Source organism: Halichoeres trimaculatus, unplaced genomic scaffold (genome assembly GCF_033239565.1).
Source record: "Halichoeres trimaculatus isolate MK-OKI-2021-1 unplaced genomic scaffold, fHalTri1.1 fHalTri1_scaffold_12, whole genome shotgun sequence".
Lineage (NCBI taxonomy): Eukaryota > Metazoa > Chordata > Actinopteri > Labriformes > Labridae > Halichoeres > Halichoeres trimaculatus.
In genome coordinates this window covers 2,032,338-2,052,068 of record NW_027437190.1, presented here as the reverse complement: position 1 = coordinate 2,052,068, position 19,731 = coordinate 2,032,338, and the positions used below count along the sequence as shown (strand labels likewise).

At 42.2% G+C, this 19,731-nt stretch overlaps 1 protein-coding gene across 12 annotated transcripts in view; it reads left to right on the top strand.

Moving 5' to 3' along the window:
- Positions 1-19,731, top strand: part of adgrb1a (adhesion G protein-coupled receptor B1a) — a 224,402-nt gene that overhangs the window by 192,053 nt on the left and 12,618 nt on the right. For 7 of the 12 annotated variants that reach the window (XM_074684037.1, XM_074684028.1, XM_074684026.1 and 4 more), the window contains 10 exons: positions 1,264-1,367; positions 1,640-1,742; positions 1,821-1,971; positions 2,052-2,121; positions 2,407-2,473; positions 3,599-3,684; positions 13,800-13,898; positions 16,659-16,830; positions 18,319-18,414; positions 18,513-18,552. In XM_074684037.1, the coding sequence (XP_074540138.1) occupies positions 1,264-1,367; positions 1,640-1,742; positions 1,821-1,971; positions 2,052-2,121; positions 2,407-2,473; positions 3,599-3,684; positions 13,800-13,898; positions 16,659-16,830; positions 18,319-18,414; positions 18,513-18,552 (988 nt within the window). Of the gene's footprint in view, positions 1-1,263; positions 1,368-1,639; positions 1,743-1,820; positions 1,972-2,051; positions 2,122-2,406; positions 2,474-3,598; positions 3,685-7,319; positions 7,401-13,799; positions 13,899-16,658; positions 16,831-18,318; positions 18,415-18,512; positions 18,553-19,731 lie in introns of all 12 variants that reach the window. The other 5 variants (XM_074684032.1, XM_074684033.1, XM_074684038.1 and 2 more) reach the window with 3 other exon arrangements.

Here is a 19,731-nt window from a genome sequence, read left to right as displayed (position 1 = left end):
ACTACCAGTTAGTAGTAGTTGTCCTCTTTAAATTCAAGCTGACTTAAGAAGGATCATCACTTTTCTGCCTTAGTCACCGTTTAAGCCCCGACCTTATGACGGCTTGATGACTGCATCAGGTTACAGAGGTACAGTGAACAGGCTGAGGTGTGCACACGGTTTATGTATTGTTCTAAAAGAGAAACAACAATATCCAGGGTGTGTCTGCTCAATGCTAAATTTGAAGTTCCCTGTATCTGCTCCTCTAGCCTGACTTGAATTGCTTGGTAGTAATACAGATTGACTGTAGTGATCTATTTTTGTTTCTGTGTCTTTGTTGGGACGGGCTTTTTAGTGTGTTAGCATGGCAGCATTTAACCATCTCAGGGTACAGTTGGCTGTCTCTGGCTCCACCTCTTTGAGGGTCTATGCTGGAAGTTTTCAACCCCTGAGATGATGAACTCTTATGTTTGGGTTACAGACTTCTGTTCCTGAACTGTGTTGTGTGAAGAAGTTTGTGTGGATGCTTCTGCACATCATTGTCAATGAAACCGTTAAGATCCTGAAAACTGAATATACCAGCAGCTCCACTATACAGCCTGACACTGTCACAGACTTATTCAGAGTCAAACACTGAAGCTGTTGAGTTTACATCAAGGCAGAAGTGGATTCTTTGGAGCCTTTTAAGATATTCAGCGATTTTGCCTTTGTGTTTTCTTTGACTCCCACACCCATTACAGACATGGCTGCACGTCTGCATCAGACACGAAAAGCCCAAACATGAGATTCTGTGAGTCAGAGCTGTTTTTCTGCAGTCTGAGAAAAGCCTTTCCTGTCGAATGGTTTGAAGCCAAAGTGACAGGGTCTATGCACTGTGTGCTCTTGAAAAGCATCAGCGACACAGAAGTGATGGTAAGGAAAACGTAGTCCACTGCATGTGAACCATGAGTGACCCAGTTAGGAGGTGAGCTCTCAACAAATGGAGCCAGCAGGGAGTTTTTCTCCTTTTGTATTCATGTGCTGACAGCTCCTGTCAAAGTCTGCGCTCACCACAGATCTGGAAGCGTCTTTCAGACTCTGTTTTCAGCTGTGCTTCTGAGCGTTTTCACTACATTTCTATTCATCACATTGTTGATGTGGACTCAGACACACTCTGTATACTGGGTTGACATTTTGAGCTCAGGTAAACATCAACTTCTGCAGAATCATAATGGTGTCAGAAGATGTTGGGACGTGACCCTAACACGTTTTCCCTTTCTGTCTTTGTCTTCTCTTCTTTTCCAGAACATGGATAAGACACAGCTGCCGTCAGTGACGCTGATTGTCGGCTGTGGAGTTTCTTCACTCACATTGTTGCTGCTCATAATCATCTATGTGTCCGTATGGAGGTGAGATGAAGCTCCAGACTCTGGGGACACTGCAGGATGTTTGCACGGCACATTGTAACGAGAGTTAAACACGTTCAGTTCAACATGTTCACACATGACAGCTCCTGAGGACCAGAGGACGCAGAGAGTTACTCTTGAAATACGTGCCACCTGAGTCAAGCTGTTTTAAACTTAGTTTTGTACAGATGTGATCACACAGGTCAACCTGCTAATGTCCAGCTCATTCAGCCAGGTCAGGTTCATCCTGACTTCATTTTAATCTGTTTCTGCAGGTATATTCGGTCTGAGCGTTCGGTCATTCTCATCAACTTCTGCCTCTCCATCATCTCCTCCAACGCCCTGATTCTCATAGGACAGACTCAGACACGGAATAAGGTATGGCTCTGCTGATCTCACCTCTGCTGTTGATGGTGTATAAACGTGCTGATGGAGTTCTCGCTCTTTGTCTTTCAGATTTTATGCACCCTGATTGCTGCTTTCCTTCATTTCTTCTTCCTGTCCTCGTTCTGCTGGGTGCTGACAGAGGCGTGGCAGTCGTACATGGCAGTGACAGGCCGCCTCAGGAATCGCATCATACGCAAGCGTTTCCTGTGTCTGGGCTGGGGTAGGGCTCTTCTCTCTGTTGTTCATGCAGCTTCTGTCAGGGTCTTGTGTGTTTATGAACCTTTCTGCCTCCTGTCTCAGGTCTCCCTGCCCTGGTAGTGGCGATCTCAGTGGGGTTCACTAAAGCAAAGGGATATGGGACACAAAGCTAGTAAGTACGCTCTCTTTGAAGTCTGTGTGCTGTGTGTGTGTTGATCTGCTCAGCTGATCTTCACCTCTGTGACTTTCTACAGATATTACACACCACTGTGGGTTTCAACCTGCAGCGTGATTAACCTCTCTTTTTCTCCCCCTTCATCTCGTGCATACACTCCTCTGCCTCCCAATCTGCTCCTCTCTACAACCCTTCATGTCTCCTCTTCCCTTCTCTCCCCTTCTCCCTCCTTTCCTCCTTTCCTCTTCTCTCCATCTGTGTCCTCCTGCTCCTGTCTGGTAGCTGCTGGCTCTCTCTGGAAGGAGGTCTCCTCTATGCATTTGTTGGACCTGCTGCAGCTGTTGTCTTGGTATTTCCTCTCTCGTCTGTCTGTGTTGTTTTCCCTCTGCATGGTTAGAAAACATTAACAAATGGTTTCCTGTTAAATGAACAGTCCAAGTGATTCCACTCTGATGGATTGTTTTCTGTCTGTTATGGTGGAGTTATCATTAAACTGTCCTCATTCAGCACTCCTTTTCTGAGCTCTAAAAAGAAACTAAATGTCTCAACTATGAGCTCTGCTGCCATCATCACTACAGCACATGGTTTAAGTTTCTCTGTAGCGACTGCTAACCTGACGTTTAGCACTTGCTCCTGGTCTATGATTGCTGGACAGGATCCAGGTAACAAGGACACATAATCAGTTGGACCAGACCTTGAATCCGCCCACAAGAGGCCCCCAATCACTGAGAAGATGAAACAGGACTAAAATGGTATAGTGTGTGGCCAGCCAGTAGGACAAACAGCTGCTTCAATCAGCGTTAATTGCTGTAGCTGCTGCTAGGCACATCCTTACTTTTTAACTGAAGTTGTGTGTGTCAATCCTCACACACTCCCTGGATGTTCTCAGCCACGAGCTCTGCACTGAAACTCTGTTCTTCATTTAGCTCCATGATAAGAGATTCACATCCCACCTCCTCTTTTCCACCTCTCCACCTTGGAGAGCACAACTCATTTGGAGCCTCTGCTTCTCTTCTGAAGAGCTGCTGCTCCAGCTGGCAGCAGCCCACTTTCAGCAGCTTCACTCAGACTCGTACTACAGATTCTTACACACAGGGAATCCTCAAAGCAGTAAAAGAGTAGGAATTACTACAGGCAGAGACATCCCCTCCCCCTCTTTGATCTCACACATCTCATAATTTATGTATGATTTTCCTCTTCAGCATGCTTCTTCCCTTAAAGGGGGTCACAGATTAGCAATCCATCGTCTCATCTGTTTTAAAGCAGGCAGGCTTAATGGGCTACCTGATGATATTTTGTCACTAACACTTCAGATGGTACAGTAAGCACAGATAATGATTGTGAGGACATTTATCAGCATGCTGAATTCCATCCTTTCACCTCCTTGTCTTCATCATCAGGATAGATGTGCATGTTATGAAGTGAAGGAAGTGTCTCTGCTCTGCTTTAATCCTGTGCCTCTTCTCTCCGGCAGGTTAACATGGTTATTGGGATTCTCGTTTTTAACAAACTGGTGTCCAAAGACGGCATTACTGATATGAAACTAAAGGAGAGGGCGGGGTATGCCTTATACCACACATTCATTTTACACAGAGACCTATAACCAGCCTGACAGTTCACCTAGAATGAGGGACCTGCACGCTTATTGTTCCAAGCGTTATCCTTCACCATCATTTCAGACTTTGGCCGTTAATCCAAACACGACGCCATTAATCCAGATTAGATGTGTTTCCTCTGTCCTCGCAGACTGTAAAGAACCATGGAGTGAAACATAAAGAACAGAACAAGAGAAATGTGGGGAAGGCTGTCTGGTTATCGGTCCTGCACAGACTGAGCAATACGATGACTCATCCCATTGCTTTCTTTTAAGTTTCCGATGTGTGCATTTTCCTCCAGCTGCTCTTTGTTTTGCAGGTGTTGCTATTGATGTAAAGTTTTGTAAATCCATCCACGTCTGTTTTTATTCTTTTCTCCTCTTTGGTTCTTTGTAGTAAAGGGAAGCAGGGCTGTGAGCACGACCAGCCGTTTTCAATAACTTGGAGGGAAAATGTGAAACTTGGGTTTGGTTTCTGGAGCTCTGCCCGTGGCTTCTGTAGGTGACGCTGAGCTAAACAGAGTGAAAAAACATGGAACCAGGCAGCAGAGCAGCAGAAATCAAACCAGTTTCCTTTCTTGTGATTAAACTCCTCACAGGTATGGTCTTAATAGAGTCACACTGACTGAGTTCACAAGGCGCAACATGGGGCCACTTCTAGTCTTTTTTTTTTTTTTTTTTTTTCTGAAGGAGCACTCCAACATTTTGGGAAAGTCAGAATGCCTTGAGCCCTACACACTCTTGTATTTCTAGTTTTCTTTGGAATTATAAACTGGTTGTTTGTCGACTTTGCCAGGAATTCAGAAGCGGTGCTTGTTTACTCAGCTTGGTTGATCTGGCAAAGCAAGGTCTCGACTGAATTATGAGAAAACAATTACTTCTGCTGAACAAACAAACGAATAACAGAGGCTGAGAAAGGAACACAGAGCTCGACAAACATTAAGGAAAAGAACAAATTTAACTCTGCCAACAAATAAAACCACAGGAGAGGACACTGTTTGGATCTATTTTCGATCGAGGTCTGAGGAAACTCACCCATGATTATAGCTTATCACCACAAGTGCCAACAGAGAGCAAACCTGAGATCTTTGAGATGGCAGAAACTTCAGTCTGTGAGTTTAGGCCATGATTGTTTTCAGCCAGGATCAATACGACCACTAAAAGCACCCATGATGCACTTCAGAGCTCATCCAAAAGACAACTAGACTTAACTAAAACTTTTCTGACTGAGAACCTGAACACTCCACAAAGCTCCTTTTTCAGTCTGTATACACCTTTACACACACCATAAAGCTCCTGTTTCAGTCTGTATACACCTTCACAGTGGTAAGGACCTTGGGCTCTAATTTTGTGGCGCAGCGCAGGGGGCAAAAGTCCAGCACTGTGCTGTGCACTGCCAATTTGACAATTTGGTAGACCGTCTGCGCAGAGATGGGTGTGACGGCGCGCCAGGGGGAGGTGTCAGCAGATTCATGTTGGCGCAGTGACAATTTTGTGCCAAAAACAGCGCAGAAGGTGCGCTGAAAGCTCGCCAGCTCGCCAGCTCCAACCTGGTCTATTCTCGGCGCAAAGCGGGGTGCACCCTCCGCAGCTGTAATTTGGTGACAGGCGCACATGTGCACATATGTCATCAAAGCCTCAGAGGCAGGTTTCCAGAGTGTCAGGCACATTTTAATGCAATAAAAAATCACAGCGATCACTATTTAATGTAACTGTCTGAACCAGCATATACATTTGTATCTATATTAACTGTCCCGTCACATCTGATGTCAGATTAAAGCCGTTTGTCATAATGGAAAGTTAACCTGACGGCAGCTGGAAGTTTGATGCACATCTTACAATTAAACAATAAACAGCCTTAACATCTGATACTGAGTATATATCTGGTTCTCTCATTTCATTTAATTCAAAGAAAAGAGGGAGAGAAAAGACGAAGAAAAAGAGACAAAATAAATGTATGTCACTCATGATTTACCCGTGATTTCCCATATTTCTCTGTTTTAGTCTTTATTTTTAACCTGATCTAAAAAGATGGAGTACATTATTGTGAGGAGGATGAGGTGGAGACACTGGGAGAGTATACAGTATATCACCAAAGGTTCTGCTATTTGGCGATGACAAACCAGGAGTGCAGGTGGATCAAAAGTATTCTGAATGGATAATCCAGCTGTGTAACTGTCTCTTCATTTTGTTCTCCTATTAATGACAAAGGAACAGATTAAATCTGTCCCGGGAGCTGGCCCACAGGGTAATGCGCTTCGTGCCCCGTTGTCCATTCTCCTGCTGCAGGGACAGCAGCTCTGACCGTCTCTGCTACCAGCACTCTCTCTGCGGTGCTGTGGATCAGTCAAACCAATCAGACTCGATCGCAGCACATTTAAAGGCGAGGAGAGGCGCTCATTTGATTGGTAAAAACAGCGCTCAGCTGTGTTAAACCCACTCACGGCTTTTCTCCTCCCTCTCTGCTATTTGCGCAGAGGGAGGCGCTCCTCTGCGCTCCTCTGCGCCTTGACTGCGCCTTGACTGCGCCTTGACTGCGCCTCTCTTGGCGCTGCAGGAAATTTGCAAAGTGCGCCAGTCACGCCCTGTCAGCGGGGCGAAGGCCGGTGCAGGGCAGGTGCTCCTGCGCTTGCGCCTGGTCTACGAAATTAGAGCCCCTTGTATCACTGGCAGCTCTAGTTCATCTTTCCTTAACACCTGAACCCTAAACTTTCTGGAAATCAGAAACATTTAATTCAACCTAGAACACACCTCAGTATAATAGTTTTCTATTTTTAAATGCAGTTGATATTTCTCAGCTCTTCACCTCACAGGAGAAACCCTGTGGAGGTCTGAGGTCATAGAACATTTACAAATGTTGGAGTGCTTCTTCAATCATAGAATCTTTTTATCTTAATAAAGGATATTTTATATAACTATAGAATATCTACATATATAAACATTTTTATAAACATAGGACAATTTTTATTCAGGTGCAGGATCTTTTATATTAATGTGGTGTATTATATAGAAATGTGGGCTCTTGTTTTCAATATAGAATCTTTTAATTTAAATGCAGGACCTTTTATGTAAATATACTTGATTTTTTTTAATTAATATGATAATGAATCATAATCATAACAACATTAATATTACATGTTTTTATGTACATAAAGCATATTTTTATTTGAATGTTAGATTTTTTTTTTAAATTCAGGATCACTTGATATAGATGTGGGGTCTTTTTATATTAGTGTATGATCTTTTCATATAAGTGCACAATCACTTTATGTAAATGTGGGGTCTGTTTATTGACATAAAGTCTTTCAGTATAAATACAGCACCCTTTATATGAATATACTTTAAAAAAAATCAATAAATGCAAGATCTTCTTTCTTTAAGTGTAGGATCTTTGATGCTAATGAAACACCATCATAGTTAAAGTGTTAGAGCATGGTGTGTCCTGCTTCCCTTTACCACGCAGGCTGTTGTGTGTCCATCGCATCATTGGTGCATTCAAATGTTATTTTCTTTCTCTCTCTGAAAATGTTTTCTTTCTTCGATGATCTCTTTGTTCTGCTGTACCTGTTGATGCTGTCTGAATTGTCTTGCGTTTGCACAGAATCCCCTCTCTCTCACTCAGGGCTCTCCAATCAGGAACACATCAGTCTCTGAAGCCCCCTCCCATGTCATCAGTGATTGGGTAATAAAAAACCTGCCCACCCCACCTTCTTCTTAACGTAGAGCTACAGCCCCGCCATCACCAAACCTGCAGAATCCTTTAGAAAGCTCCTCTGATTGGCTTCCTAGTCCCTTCTGCCCATTGACCTCCCTGATCTAATGTTGACTTCTAACTTAAGCTAGCTGCTGTTAGCTCGTAGACCTTAACACCGTATTGTACTGTCAGTGAGACAGAGATTCTTTATCAGAAACACTTCACTTGAGTGTGTTTGTGTGTGCGTGTTTGTGTGTGGAAAAGCATGGTTGTGTCACAGGTGCAGTGCTGAGTCTTTCTCCTGCCTGGCTGACTGCCTTGGAGAAATGTAGATCCTGAGATTCTGAGTAGTCAGTGAGAATCAGTCTGTAGCCACGGTTACATGAGGAGTTTTTCGTCTTTCCGAATGGAATCTTTCTGAATGACTTTTCTGAAAAAATAGTATTCATAGAAAGGAATATTCCAATCTCTGGTCTACATGCGCCGCTGTAATCAAACAGAATAGTCAACGGGGCATGCGCAGAAAAACGTAAATATCACAAGATTTATCAAAGTTGTGTCTTACGTCATATCTGAGCATGTGCTGGAAGAACACACCCTCACAACTTTCCGTTTGAGTAGATACATGATACCTCAATCAGTTTGGGGAAAGGAATATTCCACCCCTGTGAAACCGATTAAATGTCCATTCAGATTGGCACTTTTCTTTCGGAATGAAGTGTATACAAAGGTTAAATTCTTTCCGTTTGAGCAAATAAACCGAATGCAAGTGGAATATTTGGGTCCATGTATACGTGGCTATTGAGACTCAGTCAGTGAGACTCCGCCAGAGAGACTTGATCCCCTGCAACATTAGCTTAGCTTTAAAGGGGCGCAGGCTGGAGCCCACGTTAGCTGTCATCTGGCCACGTTACACTCTGGACAAGTCGTTAGTTCAATAAAAAAAAAAAAAAAAGTCACCAGTCCCTACTTACTACTAATTCATTACTATTAATTCAGAGGCTACTGCAGTAACTGTGTTTTACCTATATTGTCGGACAGTGTTCCAGTATTCGCCCACTCAGAGGCTGCATTGAATTGTATTATGATGCATTCAGGTTCTGCTCAGTAATTATGAGCATCCGACGAAGGTCAGTTATGTTACCATGATGTGTTCATTGTGGTGTTGTTAATGTGTTATTAGTGGGACATTTGAGTAGACTCAATATTAAAAAAGAATGTTCAAAGTTTTGTTGTTGTTGTTTTCACAGCAGCATAAAACAACAACAACATAATAGCTGACAGCAACAAAGAAAAAGACTATTTAGAATTTTGGACAGTTAACACTGACTTTAGAATTATTTAAAAATATTTTTTGTCTGGGAAAGTTAAGCTGTCCACTTAGAGCTATGGTACTAAAAAGCCCATTTAGATTTTTTCCTGCTTCAGGTTTTCCATGAAACATGATATTTAATGTTTATTTAATGTAATATACACAATGGAACAGTAAACCTTTATGCTCTGCTGCTCCAGAATCAGCAGTGGCTGCTTCGCCTGGATTTGCCCCCTCAGACACCCCCCCCAAGCAGTCCAATGATGCTGGTGCGTGACGTAGACACTGGTCGCCTATTTTGGTTTATTAGTGGATTTACTTTCCTTAATTCAGCCTGGACCCCTTAACCTTTTCCTGACATTCTCGAGCCATTGTCAAAGCCCTGTCCTCTGCAATGTGCAATGTCAATGTGGTGCTCCTCTAATGTCTTCAGTATCATCTCTGATATTTCATGGCCAGTCTTGCCACTGAATTCTTCACTACTGTAAGAAACGTTCAGTTACATCCCACTGATCTTTCTCCTTCTGAACAACATATCAACAGGATTACATTCTGTTCCTTGTTGGAGACATAAGGCGTCACATCACATATTACTAAGTAATGAATTGCACACCGTCAAGAACACTGGAAAACAGGAAAATTGAAGGTTGTATTGAATGGGGCAGAGGGGCCCACACCAATATTCTTTCAGGGGGCCCAGAATTCCTAGCAACTGCCCTGCCTCTAAGTCACAAAGCACGGACAGTGGGTTAACTGCTTCACATACAGAGCTCTCTGTGCGTCACTGTTTTTAGGTGTGTGTAAAAGAGCCATTACACCTTCATTTGAAGCAGAACAGGCTCTTTTCTGTCAGAGAGCCACGGAGTACTGCACCACAGTCATTTTCAATTCCCCCTTTGGATGAGCTAAAGAAATAACGTATCTGTACTTACAGTCTGTTAACCACTCTTGCATTGTTTTAAGTGTAATTAACCAGAATTTAAATCAGGCTAGAGCTGTCTGAGACTCAATTCCACACCTGAATGAAATGATAAGGACTCTCTCCATCAGCTCATCATACTCAGGAGATGAATTTCGAATCATCAGGTTGAGAGTTCACAGTTCTGTGCAGCACAGAGTGGACATGCTAACAGCTCATCTCAGTCACAGTCAAGCGAAAAGTGGAGCAAACTGCGGGGAGCTACAGGACTTCTGGGTGCTTTCATAGAGTAAGTTGCTTTATGAATCATCCCTTTGGGCTGAACAGATAGCCAGGGGAAATGATGGGCAATTCAGTCTGTGTGGGTTCATTCCTCAGACTTCCAGACCAGGTTTTTACAGATCAGACTGACCTCTGCTGCCGGCTCAGTGCTACAGGCTCTGTTTACACAACCACATTTCACCCCAAAATGCAATACACAGAGAAAAAAATCAGCATATTACACTGAAATGCTGAGGGACTGGAAGCGCTGTAGTAAGCGTGCCAGGCCTGTTGTTGCTGCTGTAAACTGTGTTGTCCAGAAGCAGCTTCTGGTAGATCTCCACTGAAGTAGAGTTGGTCCGATCATCTGGTGTGTTGACAAATGCTAAGAGCAGAAATGGAGCAACAGATAAACATTTTGTTAAAGACAATCAGCAGATTTAGCAGATTGAGCAGCACAAGAACATCACGGTAGACCACGATGATTGTAACAACGGTACCGTTGGACTGTTGTTTGCACATGCACAGAGCAGGGTGTGACGTCAGCTTTTCCACTCAAAACTCTGGCTGGTTGTTTACGCGGCAACGGTGTTGGCAGGGTTTCAGAAAAAATCCACTCCGAAGGCCGTTTTTTAAAAGTTTGGATTTTAGGTCAGCTGAAACGCTGTTTATGTGTAAACTAATGGCTGAAATGCAACAATACATATGCGTTTTATCCTAAAACCGTCTAAAACCGTGCTCTAAACGGACCCATGATGAGCTCCTCATACTCCACAGTGTGAATGAGGCACAGCAGGAAGTGTTTGGGATTAACCATACAGTGTTAGGGAACATTGACGCCCTCCCAGCAAACTGTGACAGAGGTGACGGAGCGTTATAAACCATCTGATTTGTGTTCCTGCTCTTGATTGGTTTGATGTCAAAAGGTTCCAACAGTAGCAGTGTCATATGATTCACATACCAATCACTGTCTGGCAGTGTTTTAGCCTCACTGTAAGTCAGACTGGTTCTTTGAGACAGGCCAGAGAACATTATTGTGTGGCTTCAAAGACAGAAACCTCTTCTTGACGTTTTCCTTTAGTCCTTTGTTCAGAGAGGACAGGACAGTGGATAGAGGTCGATCTGAAACGAAGGAAAGCTGAAGGACTTTCTTCTGCTCGCTGACCATGCTCCGCTGACCATGCTCCGCCCACACCATGCAGTTGGAAACAGACAGTGGTGACATAACTACAGCCTGCTCCGGAGTCTCTTTCTGTCTGAACCAAGGTTAAAAAGCTGTTCGGGTCGTGGATTCAAACCCACAGATCTACATGAGAAGCTTTAAATGAAGTTAGGTTTCACTCATGTGTCCAGCGTTTGTCGACATTTGATTTGGATTGTTTCTGCCCCCCTGCGTCTCACCCCACCTATCAAAAGCTCTCACCTTTGGCCCTGGATCCTTAAATCCAGGGAAACAGTGGTGTGTTTCCAAAAGACTTGATTGCTTTTTAATATCAGTGCCTTGGGCCTACATTCAGAGGCTGTATTGCCCTTTTGCTTGAAATTGAATTCCTTCCATTATGTGATTTTTAATCCAGACGTCCAGAGGCAACAAAAATCGATTCTCTCAGCTCTTCTGCTTTAATTGTTGTTTAGCAGAACGCTGCATGGTAACAGATTACTTTGTCAGAGATTGTCAATATTTTCAACTCTGTAGTCAACCTTTGTCAACAAAATAAGTCTTCAGATTGATAAAAAGAAAAGTGCTGCTTTTGGCTGTGCTGCTGTTTCGTATGTTTCTGTCAAATCAAAAAGACTCACAGAAAGTTGCAGCCTTTTTATTTCTTCAGTCAGCTCATAGACCTTCACAAAGCCCCAAGAAAAAATGTCTGTAGTGGTGCTTTTGTTGCATCTGCAGCATGTCTTAGAGAGTTATGTGGATGTTACATTAGGAATCTTTTATAGTGAGCAGGTTCAGTGTGCACTGTCCTGATAGGGTGAGCTGAATCCCTCAGCTTTGAACACTGTTTCTGTTATCACATCATGTTCTGGTTGAAGAGACTTTGTAGAGAGGCTCTCACCAGCTCTGGTGTTTGTGTGTCTGGATTGCAGGACAGGGAATTGTGCTACTTGCTAACTGTCTTTACTTCCCCGCTCTGAGACTAACATGACCCAGACATAAAAGATTTTGCCAGCGAGTCAACAGGCCAAGAGGGGGAATGCAACAGACTCCTACTAATTGGAATGTTTAATTTTCTCATTCATGGTTTTACTGTTTAGAAACAAATCATTATTATCACAGGTTCTAGACCAATCACAGTCAAGTATTTATTTTTTTTTTAATTTATTCATTTGAGTTTATTTTAGTATGTATTTCAATCAATTTTGTTTTATTTCTATCTATCCATATATATATATATATATATATATATATATATATATATATATATATATATATATATATATATATATATATATATATATATATATATATATATATATTTATATATATATATTTATATATATATATTTATAGATAGATAGATAGATAGATAGACACATATTTAGATACATATATAGATAGATTTACACTTTCAAAAACTAACGCTGCCACTTAATTTTCCCAGGCTCAAAGATCACTCAAAAGACCATGATTTACTGAGACAGAAAATCTCTTTTGAGATCAATATTTAGCCTTCACTTAAAGTAACAAGATTTATTGTAACTTGAACTCTTGAGGAATATTTATGGTAGCTTGTGCTTTTGTAAGCAGTGTTTTTCTGAGATGCACAGATTTCCAAGTCCCAATGCACAAGACCCAAGTTCTTTCAAAGATCCTTAAGAATGAGTGTCTGTCGTGATAAAAAGACCCAGCTTAAAACCAGAACCAAAACTTGCTGAAAACAGCTTCCACTAAAAGTTTCTCCTCTGCTTTATAAATTGTTCTTGGTGAAACTATTTTATCTTTGTCAGATCTTTTTTATTTCTTGTTTCTGAAGCTTTTTGGAGCCTTAAGAAAAGTGATGCATAACAAATGAAACATGAGAATTTCTCTATTTATTTTTCCTTGAGTGACTTTTACTTCTGTAATCAAGACACCAGACATTTCCTCTCACAGTTTCTCAACTTTTCTATTGATTATATTACAGAACATCCAGTTCTCCAGATAACGAGCAGCCTCTGCAGTGCTCCCAAAGAGACAGAGGCAGACAGTTTATTAGTGACTAATTTTCCTGTCATAGTTTAACACCTGTAATGAGTTAGTGTTTCATTTCTCAGAGCAGGGATCTCCCTGTGGCTGCAGAGACTGAAAGAGCCTGTTGATGTGTGTACATGTCTGTGGAGGTTTGAGGTGTGTTTGTGTGTGTGTGTGTGTGTGTTAACCTTTGCATTACTTATAATAAGCAGTTTGCACAGACTGAAAAGAGTGGAGGTGATCCACACACAGCATGCCATCCTAATCAGAGCAGCAGCGGTGTGAGTGTAGGGGCATAGAGGATGCAGGAGAGGGGGTCTGATAAAGACGAAGTGAGGGCAGAGAGGAGCTTCACCTCCTTCAGCTCATGAGTCACTTGTGAACAGAATCAGACAGCCTATGTAACATTAATTATCCACCATGTGATAATCCATGACTTTGTCTCAGCCTCACCGCCCCCGCCCCATGAGTCACACGCAAGGTAAACCCAAACACACACACAAGCACACACAGGCGTGCACACACACACATGCACACACAGGCACACACACACCTAACTTCGAGCTGGACTGTAGCCCTGAGAGAGAGATTGTGCGAGAACACTGTGACTCACTGTTTGTGTGACTGTTTGTGCGTGTGCACACGCACCAGTGCGAGTCTGTGTGTAGGTGCATTTGTATCTGTTTGTGTATGTTACAGCGTGTTAATTTGACTTTGCAGTCAGATGACAGTGCCACTGTACAATATGACGCTCAAATGTGCCAAGTGCGGAGTTATCTCTTCGGCTGACGTTTCCACCACAGCTACCAGTAACGCCATGTTAGTCCCGCTAATTATTTTTCCTTAACTCTTCTTCCCTCTGTTCTTTCCTCTGCTGAATGCCTCCCTTCTTCTCCTTCACCTGATTGGTTCTCTGTCCTTTATTGCTCTGTCTTTTTTCTTGCCCTGGCAGGAAGGAGTTCACTCACTGTGAAAGGCTCCTGAACTTATATGTGTTGACTGTATATACATGTGAATAACTCTGCATACATGAAAGAGAATGGATGGGCGTGACTGTGTGCATGCATGTGTTTGAGGTTGTCAGAATCACAGCGCTGGATCAAACAGAAGGAGGAGGCTGTAGCTTGGTGCAAAGAGAGGAACAATGCACTTTTACAGTCTTAGTGTGTGTGTTGATCTAATTAGCCTCAGCATTATCAGTCTGGACCTGTATTTTCTTATTTTCCCAGCCAGCTTATAACATCTAGTGTCACCTCTGCTCTGACAGTAAGGTCTTTTTTTTTGTTTTTTTTTCTGCTTTGCTGTAAAATAAAAACTCACATAGCATCACTCTACATTAAAAGTATGTGACCAAACAATTACTCACAATTTCACTTTGGTACACTTAGCGCAACTGAAATACACTTCCATAATGCAGCTTTTACTTGCTGAAGGATGAAGAAAGAGTTTGAGAAAATTAACTTGATGCTCACAAACGACTGGCTCATATAGATGGAGATAAAGACTGGTGATATAAAGGTACTGCTATACGAGTACTCTGGTTCCTTAACATATTCTGGACCCATTGCTCTATGTGTCTTGTGTCCAAAACTGCTCCAATAGATCGCATTGGCTTCAGGGTTGGTTTATTTTATTATTATTATTATTATTATTATTATTATTATTATTATTATTATTATTATTATTATTATTATTTTTATTTTTATTTATTTATTTTTTTTATTATTATTTTATTTTATTATTATTATTATTTTTATTATTATTATTATTATGTGTAGCAGTTATTTGTGCTTTTGTTGTCAGAGCCAGAGATAAACAGAAAATATCAGGACAGAGAGGGAGAATGGAAACGAGGTCCAGACTGGAAACAGCCTTAAAGGTCTTTAATGAAGAGTCAGTGATTCTGCCTTTCAAAGGAAGTGGTGTCACTTTTAGCCTTTTACTCTGACTGTTAAAGAAACGTCACTGTAGCTTCATCGTAGAGAGTGAAAAATGTTGAAGTTTGAAGGACAGCGAAACCCTTCTACAGTGTGTGTGTGTGTGTGTGTGTGTGTGTGTGTGTGTGTGTGTGTGTGTGTGTGTGTGTGTGTGTGTGTGTGTGTGTGTGTGTGTGTGTGTGTGTGTGTGTTTGTGTGTGTGTGTGTGTGTGTGTGTGTGACTGTGTGACTGTGTGACTGTGTGTGTGTTCTCTGTTTACCACAGGTGGAAATAAACTAGGATTTAAAAGTAAAGATGAATAAGTTAAATTATAAATGTGTTAGAATGAACCACAATGCAACTGAGGTCATTTCTTTCAATGTTTTGTCCCTTATGGCACACCATAGCTAAGCTTGCTGCAGCATCTGCCTGCTTCCTCCTGCTGCTCTGGACAGAAAAAAAAAAGAAAAGAAAAACACCCAGCCAGTCAAGCCAAATGTAATTTGCACTTTGTGTCAACATGGCTTTACATGATTAAAATTAAGTAAAAAATAGTAATAAACATGTAATTTATTGTGCTTAACGATTAAATTTGGTATATTTACCCGGTCATGGGTACAGTATTACTGCAGGGCTTCTAAATGCTGTGGATAATACTGCAGTTACTACAACCCTTAGCTGTCACATGACAAAGTGCAACCTAACATCATAATATATGACCTGACCCAGCTGAGTCAACAGACGTCACGTCATGATTGTAATTTTCCTGTCAGTGGAGATCTGAAGCTAAATCAGTCACTACTTTCTGAATCACGCAGCAAAAATAACTGATTTAACCCTGACCCTCCTTCAGTCCACACACAGAGGCTTTAAGCTAACGCTCAGTGTGACACATGGCACATGGTACCACGTGGCTTTAATGAATTCTACATCGTTAAATATGCCATGCAGCTGTACCTGAAGAAAGTTTCACCAGTTTTCTGGATCCATCCTTTAAACATGTGCTCAGCCTTTGGAAGAAAGAGTAAAGCAAAGAAATTGAATATTATTGAAAAGAGCCTGGAAAAAAAAAAGATTCAGGGAAAAAGAAAGCGGGAATGTTGCTTCTTCAGACATGCCCTCTCTTCCCCTCTCTTTCTCTCTGTCTCCCTCTGTCCCTCTGTCTCTCTGCTCCATCTCTTCTGTTTGTCTCTACACTCTGTTTCAGCCTCATTACCCTTGTGTCCCCCTGGCTCTTCCCTCTGTCTCCTGTGGCACTCGTCCCTCTGTGGGTTGACTGAGCCATCCTGAACATACATGCATGTCATATATGTGACCTCTGAGCATATATATCAGCAGATAATGGATGTATGTGTCTGTGTGTGACTTGTGCTGTTGTGTTTCTGTGCATGGATAGAGGTGAAGCTGCTAACACTATGCTAACAGCAGTTATCCGGCCCATGGAGGCTGGTTTTCAGACTGACATAGACTTTAGAGCCTTCATGAATGAGTAGAGCAGCAGTGTGTGAGCCTGTGTGAATGAAGCCTGCCTTATGTGTGAGTGAAGGTTTCATCTCAGCTAATGTCAGGGGTTTTTACAGCCTCATTTTCATGTGTTGTCTTTCTCTTTGTGCCATGTTGATCCCTACTGTCACTGACTGCAGTTCTTGTCCCGCCCTGTAGGGCGTCACTGTGGAGCTCCTGTGTGGTTCTGCCCCTCCTGGCTCTGACATGGATGTCAGCTGTGCTCGCCATCACAGACCGACGGTCTGCACTCTTCCAGATCCTGTTTGCTGTCTTCGACTCGCTGGAAGGCTTCGTCATCGTCATGGTGCACTGCATCCTGCGCAGAGAGGTGCCTCCATGTGGCCTCACAGGACCACTGACTTCAAAATCTGATTTCTCTTTCTTTTAATTTTAGTCCATTTGTTCACTTGTACGTTGTGAGGCACTGTGGTCTCCTGCTATGACAGATATGGTGATCTTTCACTCAGAAATAGGTTTTTTTAATCAAAACTAGTGCAGCAATCAGTGTTCACCTCCAGTATACAAAGTGCTAAATATGAACACTTTCTTCATTTAGTGTCATCAGCAGTTCCTAGTTCCCAAACAGTCTCTGTGGTCAGTTCAAACCCCACCTGCTCTAAGCATCTCATCAATCAACAAGTAACTAGAAAAGCATTTAGAGCGCAGTCCTCCGCTAAGCATGTTGTAATTGTCACGCAGCACTTGAGTCCTACTTTAATGTTATACTCCCTTTTAGCAGACTGCTACAATTTGGTGTTAGTTGAAGGTTTGTACCTAGTTTGTTGCCTGACAGTGTTGAAAATTATGATGACCCAGTACATATTTCATATTCTGGATCTTAGTATACTGTATGTTGCCAGGATATGGATCCTATTATTACATCGGTCTGAAATTATGGTGACCTTGTCTTCTATTGTTTTGCAAAGCAATCCAACAATTTATCGTGGAGTGATAGACACATAAGGTGAAAACAGCCTTATCTCACAATGATAAATAACCTTTAAAAAGTCCTGGATCCAGACGGTGATCCGGTTCACTTCCAAAATTGAATCACTTCTTCCTTATCCAATTTTGAGCATTTCCTGAAAATTTTATCAAGACCTGTTTGTCACTTTTTGAGTTATGTTGTTCACAGACAAACAAACAGACAAACTCTCCCCAAAACATCACCCCCTTGGCGGAGGTAATAAATGAGACAGTAAAAATCAGTCGAGCAGAATAAATAAGTCAGTAAATAAAAGACATAGAGTCCAGCTAAATCAGTCAGTGTAAGTCAGGAGATAGATTGATAATCACAGGATAAAAGTAAGTCAGTCACTTCATATGCCACAAACACTTAGATACTAAACATGTTCTCCAGAGGTTTGGAGGCCACTGGTCAGTAGTGTTACATGAAAAACCATGATGGTATCATATCAGCCTGTGTGTTGTGGACTGTGGTGACAGCTGCTCACGTTTTCTGATCATGTCAGGACATAAAGGCGTTCATACTGTTCAACACAGAGGACCACAGAACTGATCCTGTCTAATTTTTTAATGACTGAATCTCTTATAAAAAAGTATCTCATGCTCACGCCCTTTTTGAGTCAAGGAGGAACTTCTTCCGCTGTATTATTAGGGATGTTTATGGAGCCATGAATCAGTAAATCTGTAGTTTGTGGTACCAGAGGGACAGGATAATGCCTAAAATAGACTTGATTGCCCCCCCTTTAATGAATGCTGTAGCCTCAAAAGTCAGCTTTAAGGCTTTTGATATTCACTCCGTATTCGTGAACCCATGTGTCCACACATATTATGATCATACTCTGTCCTTTAGGTTCAGGAAGCAGTCAAGTGTCGTGTGGTGGACCGCCAAGAGGACGCCAACGGGGACTCAGGAGGATCTTTCCAGAACGGTCATGCCCAGCTCATGGTATGAATGTGTTTCTGTTTGTTTCCCTTTATGATTCATTATGACATACCAGCAGGCTGTGAACATTAAATGCAATATTTACTGTGTCCTGTCCTCAGACTGACTTTGAGAAAGACGTGGATATGGCTTGCAGATCAGGTAAGTTGTTAGGTGTGTGATGTTGTTTGTGTGTGTGTGTGTGTGTGTGTGTGTGTGTGTGTGTGTGTGCGTGTGTGTGTGTGTGTGTGTGTGTGTGTGTGTGTGTGTGATTTGACTTTGGGGAATGCTGTTGAAAAGCTACAGATGTCTCTTTGTGCTGCCTCTCAGTATTTTGACTGATTTAACGTTCTCAGCGGTGTCAGAACAGATGTGAGGCATGTTCCCCCTCACTTCTGCTCTTGTGTCTTACAATCAACATCACAGCCACCTCCCTTCACCAAGGAGCTGTTTTGACAAGAGTTACGGCACATTACAGCTGCATAAGGCAGTTTAGTGCGGATGATAGGAGTGGGATGAACGTGTGCTGAGCAGTTATATGCAGAGAAATGTGTCTGTGTGAGACTTTCCTACACCGCTGCTGCTGCTGTATAATTAAGTCCCTCCCAACAGAGGGAGACTGGCTGTGCTCTGATATCCGCTGGGAGTAGAAATCTGATTATCTCTTGAGACAGGATATCAAGAAAGCATCTGGGGCATAAAAACTAGTGAGGCACTCTAGGGGAGAGAGAGAAGAGAGCAATGTGAGATGATTGTCTTCCCTTTTCATCTGTCTGATAGGAGGAGGTGACAAAGAGCCGCTGTATTTGGTGTTACAGATAGTTTCCATGGGCATACTGAGGCCAGCTGGTGTTATTTATGAAATTAAGAGTTTCGGGCTCTGAGGACATCCATGTACTACAGGTTGAGATGTTTTAGCTCAGGATGTTTGAAGTTAACCATCTTAACCTTTTGATGCTCCGATACTTTAGCTTTGTTTTGATGCTAAACATTGAAATATTTTATTGTGTAAATAAATATTGACTTCAGTTATTCCATATACTATTTTTTTTTGCCTCTTACCCAGAACATTACCAGTCTTATCCCTGGTAGGGCATGCAGGTTATTATTTAACACTGGAATTGTATCAGTATCAGTATCAGGACCAGTCAATTCCCTAAGCCTAGGTATTGGTATCATATTAGAACCAGAAAATTTTGATCAGTGCATCCCTAGTTGGATGCAGGTTTGATGCTGGTTGGATGTTGGTTGGATGATGGTTGGATGCTGATTGGATGTTGGTTGGATGCTGGTAGGATGTTGATTGGATGCTGGTTGGATAGTGGTGGGATGATGGTTGGA